This window comes from Eschrichtius robustus, chromosome 1 (genome assembly GCF_028021215.1).
Source record: "Eschrichtius robustus isolate mEscRob2 chromosome 1, mEscRob2.pri, whole genome shotgun sequence".
Classification (NCBI taxonomy): Eukaryota; Metazoa; Chordata; class Mammalia; order Artiodactyla; family Eschrichtiidae; genus Eschrichtius; species Eschrichtius robustus.
This window is the reverse complement of record NC_090824.1, coordinates 126834902-126855501: the sequence shown is the minus strand read 5'-3', so window position 1 is coordinate 126855501 and position 20600 is coordinate 126834902. Positions and strand designations below refer to the sequence as shown.

The following is a 20600-nucleotide window of genomic DNA, read 5'->3' as shown; positions in this document are numbered from 1 at the left end:
TCCAGAACACTGACAACATCAAATGCTGGTGAGAATGTAGAGCATTAGGAACTCTCATTCACTGCTGCTGGGAATATATAATGGTACAACCACTTTGAAAGACAGTTTGGCAGTTTCCTACAAAACTAAACATATGCTTACCATACAAGCCAGCAATCTCTCTCCATGGTATTTATTCAGTTGAGTTGAAAAACCTATGCCCATACAAAGCCATGCACAAGGATGTTTATAGCAGCCTTACTGTTAACTGCCAAAACTTGGAAGCAACCAAGATATTCTTCAGCAAACTGTGGTACTTCCAAATAGTGGAATATTATACAGCACTAAAAAGAAATGAGCTATCAAGCCATGAACAGACGTAAAGGAAACCTAAATGCATATTACTAAGCAAAAGAAGCCAATCTGAAAAGACTACTTACTATATGATTCTAACTATATGACATTCTGGAAAGGGCAAACCATGAAGACAGTAAAAGATCAGTGGTTCCTGGGAGTCACGGGAGAGGGAGGGATAAAAAGAGCACAAAGGATTCTTAGAGCAGTGAAAACTACTCTGTATGATACTACAATGGTAGATACATGTCATTATACATTCGTCAAAACCCATAGAATGTACAACACCAAGAGTGAACCCTATAATAAACTATGGACTTTGGGTGATAATGATGTGTCAATGTAGGTTCATAGAGTTTAACAAATGTATCACTCTGGTGCTGGGATGTTGATAGTGGAGGAGGCTGTGTGTGTGCGGACAGAGTATTTGGTAACTCTCTGTACTTTCCACTCCACTTTGCTATGAACCTAAAAGTGCTCTAAAAATTAAGTTTATTAATTTAAAAAATCCTTCTCTTTTAGAGGTACATAATGAAATACTTATGGACAAGATGTTATGCTATCTGTGATCTGTATCAAAACAATATGTTGGGGAGAAGTGGGTAGGGGTATAAATGGAACAAGACTGAGAATTGAGTTGATAGTAGAAATAGGGTGAAGAGTACATGGGGATTTATTATGCTATTCCCCTATCTTTGTCTATGTTTGAAAATCTTCAATAATAAAAATTTTTAAGAAGACAAAAGGGTCATATCTACAATTTCTTTGGACTTCCACTTTGGTGAAAATAGAGGAATGGGGTAGGATGATGAGGGAAAGCAGATAGCCTGGAGCTTGGAAGTATGATTTGGAAGTGGACATGGTCCAGACTAGAGGAGGCAGGAAGGAAGACATAGGGCAAAGGACAGCACAGGAGATGGAAAGGGAGGGAAGAACAGAAAAGGAATGTGGGCTCACCGCCTTCCCCTAACCTCTCTTTTTCCCTTTTCCTCACTCACTCACTCCTTACCCTTCCTCTCTGTAGGTGAGGAAGGAAATCACCTTGGGAACTTAACAATGAAGATTCCAGGCACCAGCCCATGAAATTCCAATTCAGTCAGCATGGCCTGGGAATCTACATTTTCAACACGTGCTGTTGGAGAATTGGATGGGTATATGAACCTCCCTTGAACCCCAGTACCTGGCTTCTGTGAGCAGCTTGCTATTTCTGTCACTAACCTTTACTCTGCCAGACTGGAGACCAAATCACTCTGCCTTTCAAAGCCTCTGTGACAGCTGTCTACTGTTTCAAAGCAGGAAAAAATAAAGGGGATGATAGATTATGCAAAGGAAGTTGTTTACCGATTTCCTTTAATGTGTGGAAACATGCAAATGCTAAGGGTCTCTGGAGTAGGAAAAAGCAATTTATTAGCCAGCTATGGCTTGAAAGACCTCTCCTTTAAGACCTTCTAACTCTTTGTGCTAATGTTCTCTGATTTTATATTCACTGAACAACCTTTTGATTTTTAATGGGATTCTACTAAGAATTAAAAAACAAAAACAAAAGCACCTACCAGTTGCCCTAAGTGATGTGGTCCTCTTGGTAGTCCTCCCTTTTATCATCAGTTTTAATCGATTGCCTTTTGCTTCCCTGGTCTCCTGAAAGCCTGTATTCAGAAGAACTAGAAGATGTGATCACCCATCAGCAAACTAATAAACTTAATCTTTAGGACTGGGTAAGGTAATGAATCAGTCCATGGAGCTGAGCTGGAACTACCAGAACAGTGACCACAGGGCTAAGTCATCAGCACATTAGGGGTAGCTCGAAAACTCCCTTGCCCACACGTTCTTGGCCACATCCCTCCCACTAGGGAAAGAATTAGAAACTACAACGAAGTAATCAGGATGCAGCCTTACTTACCTAGATTCCAGTGCCTGCTCAAGCATAACAGGGTCTTGAGATGGTGAAACCAGCCAAGTTGGGGAGAGACGTTCTGAAGCAAATAGGGCAGTCTGCCTGCCCCTGGGCCCTGATGCTGACAGGGACATTCCCATGGAGTGATGCGCCTTCCTCTGCCACCTCTGATATAAGGAGAGGACAGGAAAGAACTACAAGCAACTGGAGCCCACACTCTCCCACAGAACAAGCTGTGAAAAGTCAGACAGACTCAGTTGTTCGGTTCAAAGCATCCTCCCTCCTTGACCCACCTCCTACCTCGCCCCCTCCCACCAACCAAAAGAAAAGGAGGCAAAGGCCTAAAGCCTTCTAGAGGCCTTTCTGTTCCCACTTGTAACCTATGTGGTACAGCATTGTTTTTTGAACCATAACTACCCAGGGGCCTGCTGGCATCCATTCAGGCCTACCTCTAGCTGGCATTTGCTAGCTCTCTAAGAGGTTAGAAAGAAAGTCACTCCTTGTCCCCTCAAGGACCTCGCTGAGGCACAGGCTGCTATGGGGACACCAAGTGGCGAGAGGTGAGGTACGCGAGGGCCCATGATGACTCACAGGAAAGCCTGAGTGCAAATCCCTCAGCAGCGCACCTTGGCCAAGGCAGGGGAACTGACTGAACCCTCCCTCTACCTCCCTCAAAGGGGTCGGGGATAAAGTGAGCATCCGGGCTGAGGAGACCAAGAGGGAAAGTCTTGACGTGGAAACTGGCTCACGTCAGCTACGAAAAATACACAGCGTGCTCAGTATGAGCACTCCTCAGGCAGGAATTACAATTTAAAAAGAGTAGGAGGAGGATTCTGTCAACTAGTTCAGAGGATATGAGTGAGGGGTCTGAAGAGGGACGGGGAAGAGGGGCAAATATCAGTGAGGGTCAGGCTGGTGCACCAACGAGCCCAGGTGAGTGAGGAGACAGAGTGTGAATTGCTCACGGGTTACCCAGACAGGTGAGGCCCACGGGCCAACGAGAGGCAGGTGGGCAGGAGGCCAGAAACAAATACGGAAGAGCCCGAGAACGGGAAGGGAGCGAAGAGGCGAACACAGTCCGGGCCCGGCGCAGTTGGGGACTATGTGGGGAGTGGGGTCGTGGCGGCGGTCGCGGACAAAACGCTGCGAAGAGAAGCACTGAGGAAGACGCACCCGGCAGCTTCTCTGCTGAGTCAACGCCTCGCCCACGACGTCCTTAAAGCCCCGCCCCAAGCGCCTCGCGCACCCACGGCGCCGAGTTCCGTTTCGTCGCGCGGCCGTATACTTCCGGCTGCGGCGCGCAGGCGGAAAGGTTTTGGTGACGGACTGTGCCGGTGAAGGGCGTGGGGTGAGTGGAGGAGGCTGGAGACCGTAGGCTGTCTTGGATTGCTTGTTGGAGCTGCAGGAGAAGGGGTCGGTGGCGGGGAACAACGCGGGGCCGACGCCCGGCCTTTCCGCCGCCGAGGTGGCCGCCCCGCGCCGTCTTTGCGGCGCCAGTTCCGGGGCACTGCCTTCGGCCTCCCTTCGCTCTGCCGCGCCAGAGCTCCGCACAAGCACCACGATGTCGGCCCCCTGCCCAGGCCCCCTTCGCCTCCTCTTCCCATAAGAGACTTCCAGATCTCAAAGATTTTTGACTGATTTTAAGGTAAAAATACATCCCCAGGCAGACGCGATCCAAATGCAGGAGTTCTGTATTTACAGGTTGGCACTTTAGAGGTGAAGTTGTAACTGAGAACGGTGGAGGGGACTCATCCGGGCAAGAGATGTGAGGCCAACAGACAAACTTAAGAGTAGGTTAGCGGATTCCTAGAAATTCGAGTGGAATCACGCTTTAAGAGCGATACTCCTCAGAATCAGTTCTTTATGAACGAGCTAATTGTCTCCTGGGAAGTATTATAAATGTGTAGCTGATGGAGATGACCAAATCAAGGGGCTAAGGGCTAGTCTCAGGAGTAGACTGTTCTTGAGAAAAGAAGCCCACTAGTTGTCTTAAGCATTGTATGTAAACTGTACTTAGGAGAAAGCTATGGGGGTGGGGTGGAGGACCTTAGGGTAAGAATCAACCCAAGAGAGAAGTAACATGGTGTTTTCACAAAATTGCTGGACTGTGTGGGCAGGGATTTTTTTTTTTAATCAGGCCTAGGCTACTTGAGTGAACCATCCTTCAAGAACATCCATCCATCTTTTACTTCTGTGCTGACAACCTGAGTTCTAAATTGGTTTCCCATGACTTTGCCATTGTTAGGGGGGTGTGTTTGGGGGTGGACACAAATGCATCAGTCAGAAGAAAGAGCCAGCTCCATAAGTGTCTTCCCAGAATGCAAGCCTGCCAGCTATGGTCACCCATTCCAGTGTTACAGCAGATTTCATGAGCTGGAAATGCTTTCTTATATATGATCTAAATCTGTGTATCCTGATTCTCATTCTCCTAAGAGATGAGGCCAGTACTCTGCATCCCCAGCTTTCAGTAACGTGAAGACCTCTGTGCCTGAATGGGAATACCATAGGAGCTGGATAAACGCTATATGTGGGCAGAGGCGTAGGAGTTCCTGATATCTCTCCTTGAACGAGGAGAGGAGGAAGTGTGTTTCTGGTGTCCAGAGTTAACATTTGTCATGTGTTTTGCCAAAAAATTAATGTTACGTCTGGTGCTGAGAGGTAGTTTCCTAGTCATTATCAAGTATTTGTCAAGTACATACTGTGTGCCCACTGCTGTGATAGGTTCTGAGGAGACATTGGTGGGCCAAATCTCACGCTGTCCCTGCTCTTGTTGAGCTTATGGTCTAATGTAGTGTAGCTGAACCAGTATTGCACAGGACCTCACTTCTTGAACAACACAGCTGAGACCCAGAAAGGGTCTGGAAAGACTGAGTAGATGAAACAGCACCAAGTTGATAACGCCTAAGCTCATGCACTTGACAGCAGAAGAAACTCACAGGCTCTCAGAGCCTGTTAACTTTGACTTCGGACACAGTTTTAGCAAGCTGGATTACCTGGCTTTCCAGCTCATAGTAACCGAGAAGCAGCAAATCGGAAAGAGGGAGGATGATTACAGAGAAAAGTGGAATGCAAAATGATGGTCCAAAAATTAGTTATAAAGAGGAGGCACCAAAACAGAACACAACAGCCTGGATCCCTTGAGTACAAGGCAGTGTTTCTGGGTATGTTCTGTATAATACTTGTTCCATGGCACCAACTGATGATCAGAGAAGGGTTAAATGGGAAACACAGAGTTAACAAATTAAACTGGATTCTTTGCTGTAGAGCTTCTCAGTGTCTTTAATAAGACCTGAACTCATCTTTCTTGGAGCATCCCTCCAGGACAGTGTTCTGCAGCACACACTTGGGAGAATGCTGGTATAAATTAAAACATGAGGGCAGCAGCGTGCTGGGCAGTATTGGTGTTCAAGAGTTGTGATGCTAAGTCAGAGTGAATTATGTTTAACATGCTGTGCTTAATGAGGCGCAGAATAAGGATGCACATTTTAGGTTTTTTTTTTAATAAGTTTATTTTATTTATTTTTGGCTGCGTTGGGTCTTCGTTGCTGCGCGCGGGCTTTTCTCTGGTTGCGGAGAGTGGGGCCACTGGTTGCGGTGTGCAGGCTTCTCATTCTGGTGGCTTCTCGTTGCGGAGCACGGGCTCTAGGTGCGCGGGCTTCAGTAGTTGTGGCACACGGGCTCAGTAGCTGTGGCTCGCGAGCTCTAGAGCGCAGGCTCAGTAGTTGTGGTGCGTGGGCTTAGTTGCTCCGCGACATGTGGGATCTTCCCGGACCAGGGCTCGAACCCGTGTCCCCTGCATTGGCAGGCGGATTCTTAACCACTGTGCCACCAGGGAATCCCACATTTTAGTTTTTTCTATCAAAATGGTTAAGCATTTTGGAAAGGAGTCTGGAAGGGTAATTTATATATCTCCTTTAGTCTTTATCGATGCTGGATACATGAAGCATTTGTATTTGAAAGGCCATTATGTGGTAAAAAGGCTTTTCCTACTTGACATGAGTCCCTGATCCCCATTTATAACATTGTTTCCATGAGGCAATATGCTCAGAGTTCCCAACAGCCTACTTACAAATGGAATTTTAGAATAGCACACGTTTGCAGTTGGACACTGTACTAAAACAAGCCCTCTGGCCACTGTTAAGTGTTTTGAAGTAAGTTCCAAAAAAGAAATTAGTGAACATTAAATTTCTAACTTGTTTATGTCCATCCTGAGTGTTCTCTAATTGTATATATGCAAAATTGTATATATGCAATATATGCAGTATGATTTTTATGAAGTTGTAATCGGTGTATACATACAGGCCTGTGACCTGCTTTTCTCAGTTACTAATATCTATATAAATATTTCTGATATCTGTTTATGTATCATTTATTTATAGCTATATGATATTTCATTGTGTGAGTAGACTATAGTTTGCTTAATAATGAAGTAGCAGCAGCAAGAGCAGATCTGTATATCTGGGAACTTTTTTCTTTATTTTTGAGCACAGAAATGTTTTCTTCATGCTAATTCTCAATCCATAATTTTAAAAAGCTCTTTGTTTTCTCCATTTCTTCTACATTTTGACTTTTATACAGTTTCATGAGATAACGCCAGCTGTCATACATATTCTTTTTTTTAATTTTTTTTTAATTTTTTAAACATCTTTATTGGAGTATAATTGTTTTACAATGGTGTGTTAGTTTCTGATTTATAACAAAATGAATCAGTTATACATATACTTATGTTCCCATATCTCTTCCCTCTTGCATCTCCCTCCCTCCCACCTGTCATACATATTCTTTAATTTTGTTCTTTTCCTTCATAGTTAAAGAGCTGTTGCCTCGTTTATCTGCAGTGAGTACTACTGAGGCTAGCAGTTTGTTGTTTTTGTCATGCTTAATGATTTCCAGCTTTGTCTAATTTGGACTATGACTTTACTAGGCTTTTCTTTTTTTTTAATTTATTTATTTTATTATTTTATTTTATTTTATTTATTTATTGTTTTTGGCTGTGTTGGGTCTTCGTTGCTGCCCGCGGGCTTTTCTCTCGTTTCGGCGAGTGGGGGCTACTCTTAGCTGCAGTGCGCGGGCTTCTCATTGCGGTGGCTTCTCTTGTTGCGGAGCATGGGCTCTAGGCGCATGGGCTTCAGTAGTTGTGGCACCTGGGCTCAGTATCTGTGGCTCGTGGGCTCTAGAGCGCAGGCTCAGTAGTGTGGCGCATGGGCTTAGTTGCTCCGTGGCATCTGGGATCTTCCCGGACCAGGGCTCGAACCTGTGTCCCCTGCGTTGGCAGGCAGATTCTTAACCACTGCGCCACCAGGGAAGCCCGACTTTTTGTTTTTATATTTTGAGTTCATTTTAATTTTTTTAAAAAGGACATCAAGCAACAAGATAATTCAGCAAACACTTGCCCAAATACTGCTGTATTGAGTAAGATAGTGAAGGTGCCTGAAAAGAATGGTTGATTGTCAAAAAGCACCACCATAAGACAACTAGAAATGTTCTTTAGTAAATTAAGTGTCGGAGAGGTGATGTAGGAGTGTTTGTTATATTAAGTTGTGTAAGATTTGAAAGTATTCAACTCAAGGGCTCCCTGAATTTAATATTTTGTTTTATTGTGTTTTTACTAGAAACATTTAAGATGGTCCTTGATTTATGGCCATTTAGTGGGTGATTCTAGGAGTGGTCCTCACAGTGAACTAAACTGCTTGCTTCCCTCCCACTGAATTCCCTGCAGATTTGTCCTCACCTCAACTTAAATGGGGTTTGCCTTCACTTATTTCTGGAAAGTTAGGTTAAAATTATGATTAAAAAAATACTTGTTTCTCTCCATGACATGCAAGACCTAATCATATTTATTTTCTACAGCATTTCTCTATCTACAGCTACCTGTTTACATTCTGACTGGGAACATTGGGATCACTTTCATCATGCCTACAGTGGTGGTAATGGACGTATCCCTTTCCATGACCCGACCTGTGTCTATCGAGGGGTCCGAGGAATATCAGCGCAAGCACCTGGCAGCCCATGGTTTGACAATGCTGTTTGAACACATGGCCACAAATTACAAGCTTGAGTTTACAGCTCTGGTGGTTTTTTCATCACTCTGGGAATTGATGGTTCCCTTCACAAGAGATTATAACACCTTACAGGTACAAAAAGGAATGAGTTATTATATGTACAGGGCCAAAATTTATAGGAAGGAAAACAGTGTTATCATATTGCACTGAATATTTAGAACTGGAATTATTTAAAGATAAGTCTATGGGTATAATATCTGAGTATAACTGTAAAACAAGGAGTCATAACCAGTAGGCCTTCTGCCTTTGGTAGAGCAATGAGTTAGAGCTGTGAGTTGTTGCTGTAGCCTCCTTTCTTGGTTTTCTGGAATTCTCTGTGGGAGGGGAGCATCTCAGGATGTAGTGCCCTGTCCCCTAAAGTTCAGGATCTTTAGGTTCAACACTTTACTCTTTTCTACTTTTCTATAAAACTTGAGATGAAAAACAGTCTTTCCAGGGACTTCCCTGGTGGCTCAGTGATTAAGAATCCACCTACCAACGCAAGGGACACGGGTTTGAGCCCTGGTCCGAGAAGATCCCACATACCGCAGAGCAACTAAGCCCATGTGCCACAGCTACTGAGCCCATGCACCTAGAGCCTGTGCTATGCAACAAGAGAAGCCACCGCAAGGAGAAGCCCACGCACCACAACGAAGAGTAGCCACCACTTGCTGCAACTAGAGAAAGCCTGTGCACAGCAACGAAGACCCAACGCAGCCAAAAATAAATAAATAAAATTTTTTTAAAATAAAGAAAATAAAAATAGGTTAATTATCTATACCTTATAGCAGGGGTCCCCAACCCACCCCCCAGCCACACAGCAGGAGGTTAGCAGCAGGCAGCCAGCAAAGCTTCATCTGCCGCTCCCCATCGCTCACATCACTGCCTTAACCATCCCCTGCCCCGCCCCACCCACCCCCCGTCTGTGGAAAAATTGTCTTCCACGAAATTGGTCCCTGGTGCCAAAAAGGTTGGGGACCACTGTGTTATAGGATGTTGTCTTGGTTAAATGCATGTAAAATTCCTAGAATGATGATAGTATTCAGTAAATTTCATCATTATTTTTGTGATGTCTTTAAACGTTTTTCATTTTAATTATTTCTTTCAAGGTCCACTTAATAAAATACGAACTTGATGGACAATTCACTCTCACCTGATGAGAGAACAGAATAAAGGGAAGCTCTTTTAATCATCCTTTATAGTTGAGGAAATCTGTTTTACCATTTTTCTTTAAGAACGTATGCTTTGGGCTCTCAGAAACACAATGTCCCCTGTGTAACATTCATGCTTTGAACAGTTCATGTTTTTTTCTGGTAACAAATTAAAACATTAAAGAATAATGAGCAATTTTATCTTTCATTCAATCAGGAAGCACTAAGTAATATGGATGATTATGATAAAACCTGCTTGGAGTCTGCATTAGTTGGTGTTTGCAATATTGTTCAGCAAGAATGGGGTGGTGCAATTCCTTGTCAGGTAATGATCAGTTCTTTTTCTTTGCCCTAAGTTAAAAACATTAACCACTGAGGTGCTTCAATTTTGTTCAGGCTCTGACACAGCATACACTGTAATTTCTACAAACTATGTTATACGCTTTTGGTATCTTTTTAAAAGAAGGCACTAAGTCAACACTAATATACTCAGAAAGCAGCACAAATATGCCTTAAGGAAAGCATCCTCCTAGTAAATTGACTTACTGCAAACTAGCATTGTTTGTATAAAACACAAAGGGCTCACAGTGGAATTTTAGAACACCCCCTGGAAGGGGCGATTATAATTTTGAGTGATATAATTGTAAACATCAGTACAATATAGTCTGTATTCATTATTCCAGTGTAGCATTTATTCAGCAAACTTTTAACCTTCTCAACTACCTGGGTTGTCTAAAAAGTGAGGTGTATGTCATAAAATCTGTTGCCCTTTCCTTAAGAGTCCATAATAGGTCCACATATAGCATCCAGTCAGAGCAGAGTTGTAGCAATTGGAAGTTTGCTATAAACAGGTGCTTTGAGAAGTGGTAGCACATTTTAAAGGAGAAAACAGAAAAGTTGCTAAAAGGAAAATCATAATAGTCTACAACAGGAATCAGCAAACTTTTTCCGTATTTTAGGCTTTGCAGGTGTCTGTGGCAACTCCTCAACTCTGTTGTCATAGCACGAAAGCAGTCATAGATAATAAGTAAATAAATGGGCATGGCTCTGTTCCAGTAAAACTTTATTTACAGAAACAGGCAGTGCGCCATAGTATATGATTTTTTATTACAGGGTCAAATACGGGATTCCTCATTAGTGTCAGCAGCATCACCGATATTTGTTTTTTAAATAAATATAAGATTGTGGCTGCCTTGGGGTGAGGAAAGATTAGGGGCTGACCCAAATAAAACATGAGGGAATATGAGAAGTGATGGAACTGGTCTGTATCTTGATAGTAGAAGTGGTTACATCACTGAATGCATTTGTCGGAACTCATAGAACTAACTATATACTAAAAAGGGTGAATTTTCTTGCATATGAATTATATCTCAATAAACCCAGCTTTTTTTTTTTTTAAGTTTTTTTGTTTTTTCTTACTCAGGTAGTTGAGTTGTTTTATACAGTATGAACTCATGGGTTAGTGAAGACCCTGAGCTACTACTAAAAGGTTAAAAACCAGATAGATCACTTTAGTGGACACTTGCTAAAAAAGCCAGTAAATACTTTTTGATCAATTTCCTTTCAGAAATAAAAACCTTTGGCACCTTGCTTCATAAACACTATTTATTTGGTAAAACCATGCATACAGACTGTCTAATTTCCTAGCAATATAATGAATAAGTGAAGTTTTGTTGTCAGTATCTTCTGAACTGGAAGCTAGCAGGTAGCACAGTTTCATTTGCTACTTCTTCAGTGGTTTTAGAGAAGAAACTCAGAAAACACGTAAGAGCCAGACCTTATGCACCATGCAGACTTCTGCCTTTTAATATTTTTTTCTTCCTTTGCAAAAAGGAGGAATCTGAATTTGAGATATACTGTACCCTGAGGGGAAGGAGCTGGGCCTGGATCCACTTAGACTTGCTTGGTGAGTTTTGGGGTGAACCAGGTCCAAAACACGGTGGACGTTATTAGTGATTGTTTTTATAATCAGTTACTATCAAACGGATTTGTTTTAATGTGGAATATTTTTAACCAAGTTTTTAAAGAGCTGGACTATGTTTTCATTATCTGAGTAAAGTCTGTCTCATTTTGACATTACAAGAAATATTTCATTATCACACAGCATCTGAAAAAGCTAGTGGCAGAAGTAAATCATTATGTAGCAATTGTTGGTACCTAGAAGAGGGATTTGCCTTGACTGTCTTCCTAAGAGATGACATCTCTCCAAGGGACCTCTATTAAGCATTCTTGGGCTTTAGAAGTAAGTGCCAGTCTTGGCACTTCACATGGTGCAGCCACCTAATACTGCCTTACTGGTCTGTTATTGTCAAGTTACTAGGCTAGGCTAGGGAGAACAAAAACAATCCTCCCCTGGATTGCTTGGGATGTCCACCCAGGACTTCCCAAGGATTGCTTTAAACAGTGAGGAAAAGGAAAATGATTTGTAACTAATGTCTATTGTTGGTATGTTTTGAAGGCTTTTAAAAATTATAGGTTGATTAAGAATGCATTTTAAAGGTCTTGTCCATGTCAGGTTAAATGGCTTTTATAAATACATATTTAATGCAGTTGTCATTTTAGCTGACCAGGGGTAGGTAAAGTTTGTCATCTTTGAAAATAAAGTGTCAAGGTTCAGTCTTCAGACTTCTGTGCTGGTACTTCCTAGGGACACACGTAAAATAGGTCCTTATGCCATTTTTTTTCTTTTTTTCTTTTTTTTTTTCTTTCCCTGCTGCTTCAGGTCTTAGTTGCAGCATGCGGGATCTTTTTGTTGCAGCACGCGGGCCTCTCTCTAGTTGTGGCGTGCTAGTTTTCTCTCTCTCTTTGTGGTACGCAGGCTCCAGGGCACGTGAGCTTAGTTGCCCCAGGGCATGTGGGATCTTAGTTCCCCAACCAGGGATCAAACCCGTGTCCCCTGCATTGGAAGGCAGATTCTTTACCGCTAGACCACCAGGGAAGTACCCCTTATGCCATTTATGACACCAGTGTCTTAGGTGCCAACTCCTTCTCTAAGAGATAGGGTTCTAGTTTTAATACAATTAAGTAAGAACTGGTTATGAATGGTTTTGTCTTTTTTTTAAGTGTTCATAGGTAGGTGCTTTTTTTAAAGGTTTAATAAGATAAAATACAGTAAAATGCATAGATCTTAAGTATACAGTTTACTGAGTTTTCACAAATGTATATACCTATGTAACCACTCCTCTAGTTAAGATATAGAACATTTCCATTACCCTACAGAGTTTTCTCATGCCCCTTTCTACTCAGTATCACCCCACAACTACTTCTTGATTTATCTTAGTTTTGTTTTATGTGGTCTGAACTTAATATATATGTGTAAAATCGTATCAATACAATGTGTCTGTCATCTTTCACTTGACAAATGTTGTTGAGATTTATTCACATCTTTGCTTGTATTCCTGCAGAGGTACATTTTTCAGTGTAAATGCAATTAGGGAGAAATGAAAACATTGCCAAATGAGACTGCTTTAAATAAATATGTTATTTCATGTACAAAACTCCTCTCACTTTTTGCTAACAGGTTGTCCTGGTGACAGATGGCTGTCTTGGCATTGGTAGAGGGTCACTGCGGCACTCCCTAGCTACTCACAGCCAACGCAGTGAGAGCAACAGGTTCCCACTACCTTTTCCTTTCCCATCTAAGTTGTACATCATGTGCATGGCAAATCTGGAGGAGGTAATGCTTTTTACTAAGTTCTTTTTAGTTTGATTAGATCCATTTTAGGACTCAAAAATGGAATATATTTTTTAGTATATTCCATTAATATTACATTACATATACAGGCATGTCTCGGAGATATTGCAGGTTCCATTCCAGACCACCACAATAAAGCGGGGCTCACAATAAAGCAAGTCATATTAATTTCTTGTTTTCCCAGTGCATATAAAAGTTTTGTTTGTACTATACTGTTGTCTATTAAGAGTGCAATAGCATTGTCTAAAAAAAACAATGTACATACCTTATTTTAAGAATAGTTTATTGCCAAAGAATGCTAACCATCATCTGAGCCTTCAACAAATTGTAATCTTTTTGCTGGTGGAGGGTTTGAAATATTGCGAGAATTACCAAAATGTGACACAGAGACAAAGTGAGTAAATCCTTTTGGAAAAATTTTGCCAATAAAATTGCTTGACACAGGTTTGCCACAGACCTTTAATTTGTTTTAAAAAAAGGCAATATCTGTGAAACTCAATAAATGAGGCATGCCTGTACTATAACATTGAACTCCATTGTTTCAACTGAGACTAATTGCTGATTATATTTCAAAAGACTCTATGTCTCAAATGCTCTCTGAAAGTAGAGTGTTGCCACATCTCAGGAAACATAGCTGGAGTTGTTATCCATCCTACTTCCCACAAAGATTCTTCAGATGCTACAGAGTCAGAATGTTCTTTTTGGTGTTAGACGTTTCCTTCACTTAGGAATTTTTATGTCCATCACACCAGAAATGTTGACAGAAGTGAGCTTTGATTTTTTGCTGTTGTTGTTAAGTAACATTACTCTGATGTATGTTTTATTAAACTCTATCTCCTGGTTTTCCCATTTATTTTGGAAAGTTATTTAACTTTTCTTCACCTCAGTTTTTCTATCTTTAAAATGTAGATAATGATGGTTCTTACCAAAAGATGTTAGAAACACTTGGAAGGGAAGGTGCTATGTGAATACCAACTGTGGTCACCTCTGAATCTTTGCAAAACTACTTGGAGTGAAATAGCTCTACTGGTATAATTTTATATAACATTCCTCTTTGGTAACCTTGAGTCAAAATTGTTAGTTATTTTCCTTCTCACATTGTTAAAAAAATTCATCTTCATTTTGTGACCTTAGTGTACTGATAACAATCTGGCATTTTATGCCACTTTAAAAGAGTCATCTGTTTTGCTTTGTAGCTTCAGAGCACTGATTCCTTGGATTGCCTTGAACGTCTTATAGATTTAAACAACGGTGAAGGGCAGATTTTTACTATTGATGGCCCCCTGTGCTTGAAAAATGTACAGTCTATGTTTGGGTGAGTATATACTTTGAGCCTTTTTGCCTTCTTACAATCCAGCATTATAATTTGATGTCAGACAATAATATCTATTTTACTGTTTCTAATTGTATCATTTCATTTTCCCCAAGTTGCACATTTTTCAGATAAAGTGATTGGCAGTAGTGATTTTTAAGTGTTGACTCCCTTTTAAATTAAGCATGACTAAATCTATAATGTCTATAGGTATTGACTTCCTTACAATGACAGCAATTTCAAAGATTAACTTGCTTTTGGGCTTTTCAGAACTGAAATTTCCTCACCAAAAATATCAGATTTTGTTCTCTTTCACAAATGGTCAGATCATAGCTTTGGAATCAACTTGAAGGGAAAACAAACTTGACATCTTAAAAAGATTACTTGAAAAAAATTATACATATCATATTACTCTTTCTGTAACAAATAATCATCATATTCTAGAAAACTGATAGATCTGGCATATACACCTTTCCATGCCGTTCTCAAGTGTGGCCACCTAACCGCTGATGTGCAAGTCTTCCCCAGGCCAGAACCTTTTGTCATAGACGAGGAAATCGATCCTATCCCTAAAGTCATTAACACAGGTAACTTTTTTTTATACTTCCTTCTTAGTTCTTTTGTTATCCCTACTTTCTTCTAACTTCTGACTTTTACTCTCCTCTCTCCAGGAGGGTTGAAAAGAAATGTCAGTATACTTTGGATGGGAGGATGCATTGCCTAAGGGGTGGCAGATTAGTGGTCTTCCATGGTGAGGTCCTGAGTTAATCTCTAATCCTAGATGATTATAACCACAAATTACTAGAGTTGGAAACCAGGGCCAGATTCACTAGCATTGAAATCCTTGAGGTAGTTCTTAATAGAGATAGTAAGACTGATTAGCCTCATTATTAAGGTCATATATGAAGAGCTAGCTTTTAGACGTGGCTGTGTGACTCTTCCTCTGTGACCCTGGACAAGTCACTTCCTCTAGTTCTTGTTGGCTAGGTGAGTGGAATCTCTAGGAGAAATGATGGTCTCTCAGGTCTTGGCTCTGATATACTGTACCCCTCTAATCCTGCAGCTTGTATTATGACTAAAAGAAAGCAGTGTGTTATGGCTTCTACCATGTTGCCAGTGCTATGCTTAGGTTAAATTGGCAAAGCCAAGAATCAAAAGCAACAAGGGGTAGTAGAGAAGAGGGTTGTCTCATATTGGCAGGTGGACTCCTTGAGTGGTGGGTATATGTTGAACCATCACTGTTTGAGTCACCATTGCACCCTCAGTGCCTGGCGTAGTGTCTGATGCTTAGTAGATGTTCACTAGGTAATTGTTCAATCAACAAATGATTAAAATTGGACTTCCCTGGTGGTGCAGTGGTTAAGAATCTGCCTGCCAGTGCAGGGGACACGGGTTTGAGCCCTGGTCTGGGGATCCCACATGCTGCGGAGCAATCAAGCCCATGCGCCACAACTACTGAGCCTGCGCTCTGGAGCCCGTGAGCCACAACTACTGAGCCCGCGTGCCACAACTACTGAAGCCCGTGCACCTAGAGCCCATGCTCCGCAACAAGAGAAGCCATCGCAGTGAGAAGTCCGCTCACCGCAACTAGAGAAAGCCCGCGCGCAGCAGCGAAGACCCAACGCAGCCAAAAATTAATTAATTAATTAATAATAAAAGATATAATTAAAATTTTTAAAAATGATTAAAATTAAGTACAGCTGGAAATTCATTTCATTCCTGGGTGTGTAGATTTTAAGGAGTTTTCGAGTGAAGGGCTGTGCACAGGCTTTTTTGTTTTCTGTGCCTTTATTTTCTGCTCCTGGCTGTCCGGAAGTAAGTCATCCATCTTTTTCATTGTGACTAGACAGCAGTGTGCCAAATGTTTTGTTGCCTTCAAACCAGTTAGATTCCACTTACTTCCCTCCCACCCTTTTTGGATGAGTAACTTCGAATAGATCTTTTCTTCCCAGAGGTACATTACTTTCTATGTACTAGATTTCACAAATGCAGTGTTTAGGTGGGGAATTCAAATATGATAACTAGGAAGGTTATTGGAAGTTCTCTGAATGACTCTAATACTTTGCATTTTAAGTAACTAAGAAAATAAGGATAATTGTCTTTTATTTAATGGACTAACTTATAAAAACTTCTAGTCCTAGATTTTTGTTATAGCTTATATTTAAACCACCAAAACGTAGGCCTTTTTCTACTCAGGTGAAAAATATATAACTGCTTATGCTGATTCATTCATTACTCAGCCAAAGAAGGTAATGATAGCAATACTCCAGAGAAGGAGATTTCCTGATGTATAAGAAGTGTGGTATACTCACCATGATCCTGATTTTTTAAAACATTGTTTTGAGAATATGAGTGTGTATATGCCTAGAAGAAAGACTAAAAAGCAATTCAGTAAAATATTTATAGAGGTTTCCTTTGATGAGGAATGATGAGTGACTTTATTTTTCTTCTTTACAGTTTTTAGTGTTTTCTAAGTTTTTATACTACTTATATAATCAGAAAAAACTTTCAGAAAGTACTTTGGGTTACAACTTTTTTTTTTTTTTAACTTATTTTAGATTTTCAACAAATACTTTTGGTCTTTAATACAGCTTCTATAAAGCAAAGAAACCATTGTCATATGTAGACTGCTACCTTGGTTTTGTAGAGAATGTATTTCTTTCCCAGGGAAACAGTTTTAATGCAAAAGCCTTACCCTCCAAGCATAGCTGCTTGCATTTGTGGAAATATTTGACTACGACGCCCCCTGGTGACCTGAACATCCTGACTATTCAGAGAGACTTAACCATTAAGCTTTTGCCTTGGCTGGGGACCTAGCCTCGTAAAAATAGTCTAGCTGATTTGTCGTATAACTTAAGTCCCTTAAATAAAAGACAGTTGTCCTTATTTTCTTAGTTACTTAAAATGCAAAGTATTAGAGTCATTCAGAGAAACTTCTAATAACCTTCCTAGTCATCATATTTGAATTCCCGATCTAAACCTTGTGTTTATGAAATCTAGTACATAGAAAATAATGTACTTTCCCATAACACGAATTAATTCTTTGTTTTTAATTAATTTTCATTGGAGTATAGTTGCTTTACAATGTTGTGTTAGTTTCTGCCGTACAGCAAGTGAATCAGTTATACATATACATATATATGTACACTCTTTTTTAGATTTCCTTCCCATTTAGGTCACCACAGAGCATTGAGTAGAGTTCCCTGTGCTATACAGTAGGTTCTCATTAGTTAACTATTTTATATACAGTAGTGTATATATGTGAATCCCAATCTCCCAATTTATCCCATTCCCCCTTCCCCCCTTGATAACCATAAGTTTGTTTTCTACATTTGTGTCTCTGTTTCTGCTTTGCAGGTAAGTTGATCTGTACCATTTTTCTTTTCTTTTTTTTTTTTTTCCTTTTTTTGGCTGCATTGGGTCTTCGTTGCTGGGCGTGTGCTTTCTCTACTTGCAGCGAGCGGGGGGTTACTCTTCGTTGCGGTGCGCGGGCTTCTCATTGCGGTGGCTTCTCTTATTTCAGAGCACAGGCTCTAGGCATGGGGGCTTCAGTAGTTGCGGTGCATGGGCTTAGTTGCTCCGGGACGTGTGGGATCTTCCCAGACCAGGGATCGAACCCATGTCCCCTGCGTTGGCAGGTGGATTCTTAACCACAGTACCACCAGGGAAGTCCTGTACCATTTTTCTAGATTCCACATATGAGCGATATTTTACGATATTTGTCTTTCTCTTTCTGACTTACTTTACTCTGTATGACAATCTGTAGGTCCATCCATGTCACTGCAAATGGCATTATTTCGTTCCTTTTATGGCTGAGTAGTATTCCATTGTACATATGTGCCACATCTTCTTTATCCATTCCTCTGTCGATGGACGTTTAGGTAGCTTCCATGTCCTGGCTATTGTAAATAGTGCTGTAATGAACATCGGGGTGCATGCATCCTTGTGAATTACAGGTTTCTCCGGATATATGCCCAGGAGTGGGATTGCTGGGTCATATGGTAGCTCAGTTTTTAGTTTTTTAAGGAACCTCCATACTGTTCTCTATAGTGGCTGTACCAGTTTATTGATACATTCCCACCAACAGTGTGGGACGGTTCCCTTTTCTCCACACCGTCTCCAGCATTTATTGTTTGTTATGAGTTAATTCTATGTTGATTCCTTCTTTTCAGATTTGGAAATAGTGGGATTTATTGATATAGCTGATATTTCAAGTCCCCCAGTTCTGTCCAGACATCTGGTCCTACCTATAGCACTTAACAAAGGTGAGTTCTCTTCCTATTCCAGTGATACATACGAAGTATCTTATTATCTAAAGTTATTCTTAAATGTTAGATAGTAGAATAGCCCATTTTGCAGAATTTGGGGGAAAGGAGTAGTTATTGGATTGGGTTTTTAAAAAATAATATGTTGCCTGATATATTAAAAAACTAATTCTGCTTTATAACTATGGAAAGCATTTTGACACATATTTATTGTGTGCTGCTTCGTTAATTTACAGTGGAAATTCTCTTTAGAGATGACAATGCTTAGTCCCTCATCCTGGGCTCTGCCTTTCCCTGTGGGAGCATGCTGGGGAAACCAAAGTAGTTTTCAGAAGGTTGCCTGATAAATGTGGAATACAGCTTTATAAGGGGAGAAACCACACCTGTTCTCTACTGGTGCCTAGCACATAGTAGATACTCAGTAAATACTGTTGAATGAGTGAATGAATTCAGGTCCTTGTGAGGCCTCAGTACTGCAGAATGTATTTCTCCAGCAACTATAAAGTCATATCTGCTACATTCAGCATCTCTCTGGAGAATGTCAGTCTCTAGCACTTTAAACTTCTCTTTTCTCTGTTTTAGGCTGACTGTCTCCTTTATATTCACCAGCTTTCTCCAAGAAGTATATACAATCAGGTTTCCACTCACTGAGTTATGACCACATTCCATTTACTCATGGTTATCTCAGTTGGAGTGTTAGGTATTCCATAACCCTCCCTCACATATTCATAGACAGAATCTTTGATATGTTCTCACAGATGGCTGATTATGATCCTTTTGTTTATACTTTACCTTACTGTTATTGTTATTGATATTGATAACAACTGAGTTTACCTTATTCCTAAGGTCCTGGGAATTCTGCGTGCCCATATAAATTGCCAAGAAAGAAAGCGGGCAAAACAAAGAGTTTGTATAGGAAAACAGTGGAAAGAAAAGTATGGGAAGGCAAAATGGAGCCGTGTTGTAAGGGCTGTTGAATGTCAGACTAAACCGGGAAGATCTTTCTATTGAATTAGAAAGTCTTTGAATCAGCTTGAGTGCACAGATAGTTCCAGAAGGAAGTTAATTGGAGGAAGATTCATTCGTCAGCAGAGTGTATGAGAGAACCTGGAGTTGGAGAAGCGAGTCAAGAAACTTATGGAGTAGTCACTGTTCTTTGCGTTATCCCATCCACGTGCTGCCTGAAGGCTGTCAGTTGAGAACACTCTTGACATCTCTGAATCTCTGTTTCTGTTTCGATGGTGCCTGAAACCCCCAGAGAGCCTCTAGCTTAGTGTTCCAGTAGAAACTATGGAAAGCTGATTTTTTGTGTAACAGCTTCACTGAAATATAATTCATATACCATACATTTCACCCATTTAAAGTGTACAATTCAGTAGTTTTTAATGTATTTACAAAGTTATGCAACCATAACCACAATTTTCGAATCAGAATTTTAGAATTTTCACTACCTCAGAAAGAAACCTTTTAGCTGTCAACCCATAACCTTCCATCTCTCTCAGCCTCAGGTAACTACTGATATCCTATCTGTATAGATTTGCCTATTCTGGATGTTTCATATAAATGGAATTCATCTAACATGTGAAAACTGATTTTTTATTTGGACATAGGAAAACCAGAATATGAGTTTTTCTTACTTGTTATAATATTCCTTTATAATTCTGTATACTTTCCTTCCAAGGCTAGAAACAGCCAAGAGTACCACTGGAGTTTGGAGTTTTTGTAGCTAATCTCAGTCTGACTGGTTTTCTCTTCTTTTCATAGAAGGTGATGAGGTGGGTACTGGTATAACTGATGACAACGAAGATGAAAATTCAGCCAATCAGATTGCAGGCAAAATACCCAACTTTTGTGTCCTGCTCCATGGCAGCCTAAAAGTGGAAGGAATGGTGGCGATAGTTCAATTAGGG

At 40.8% G+C, this 20600-nt stretch overlaps 2 protein-coding genes across 9 annotated transcripts in view; one reads left to right on the top strand and one right to left on the bottom strand.

The window, feature by feature from the left end:
- The window catches only part of SLC24A1 (solute carrier family 24 member 1), a 40598-nt gene extending 37172 nt beyond the window's left edge, over positions 1-3426 (bottom strand). For 5 of the 6 annotated variants that reach the window (XM_068553949.1, XM_068553937.1, XM_068553971.1 and 2 more), the window contains exons 1-2: positions 2234-3426; positions 1887-1979 (exon numbers count right to left, since the gene is read on the bottom strand). The gene's annotated coding sequence lies outside the window, so the exon portion shown is untranslated. The remainder of the gene's footprint in view (positions 1-1886; positions 1980-2233) is intronic. The other variant, XM_068553955.1, reaches the window with a different exon arrangement.
- A 64-nt stretch (positions 3427-3490) lies between these two features.
- INTS14 (integrator complex subunit 14) overlaps positions 3491-20600 on the top strand; it is a 33108-nt gene continuing 15998 nt past the window's right edge. The window contains exons 1-8 of one of the 3 annotated variants that reach the window (XM_068553875.1): positions 3491-3575; positions 8078-8361; positions 9637-9744; positions 12940-13095; positions 14310-14428; positions 14870-15012; positions 18598-18690; positions 20455-20599. In XM_068553875.1, the coding sequence (XP_068409976.1) occupies positions 8140-8361; positions 9637-9744; positions 12940-13095; positions 14310-14428; positions 14870-15012; positions 18598-18690; positions 20455-20599 (986 nt within the window). In that variant the 5' untranslated portion in view covers positions 3491-3575; positions 8078-8139. Of the gene's footprint in view, positions 3873-8077; positions 8362-9636; positions 9745-12939; positions 13096-14309; positions 14429-14869; positions 15013-18597; positions 18691-20454; position 20600 lie in introns of all 3 variants that reach the window. The other 2 variants (XM_068553867.1, XM_068553884.1) reach the window with 2 other exon arrangements.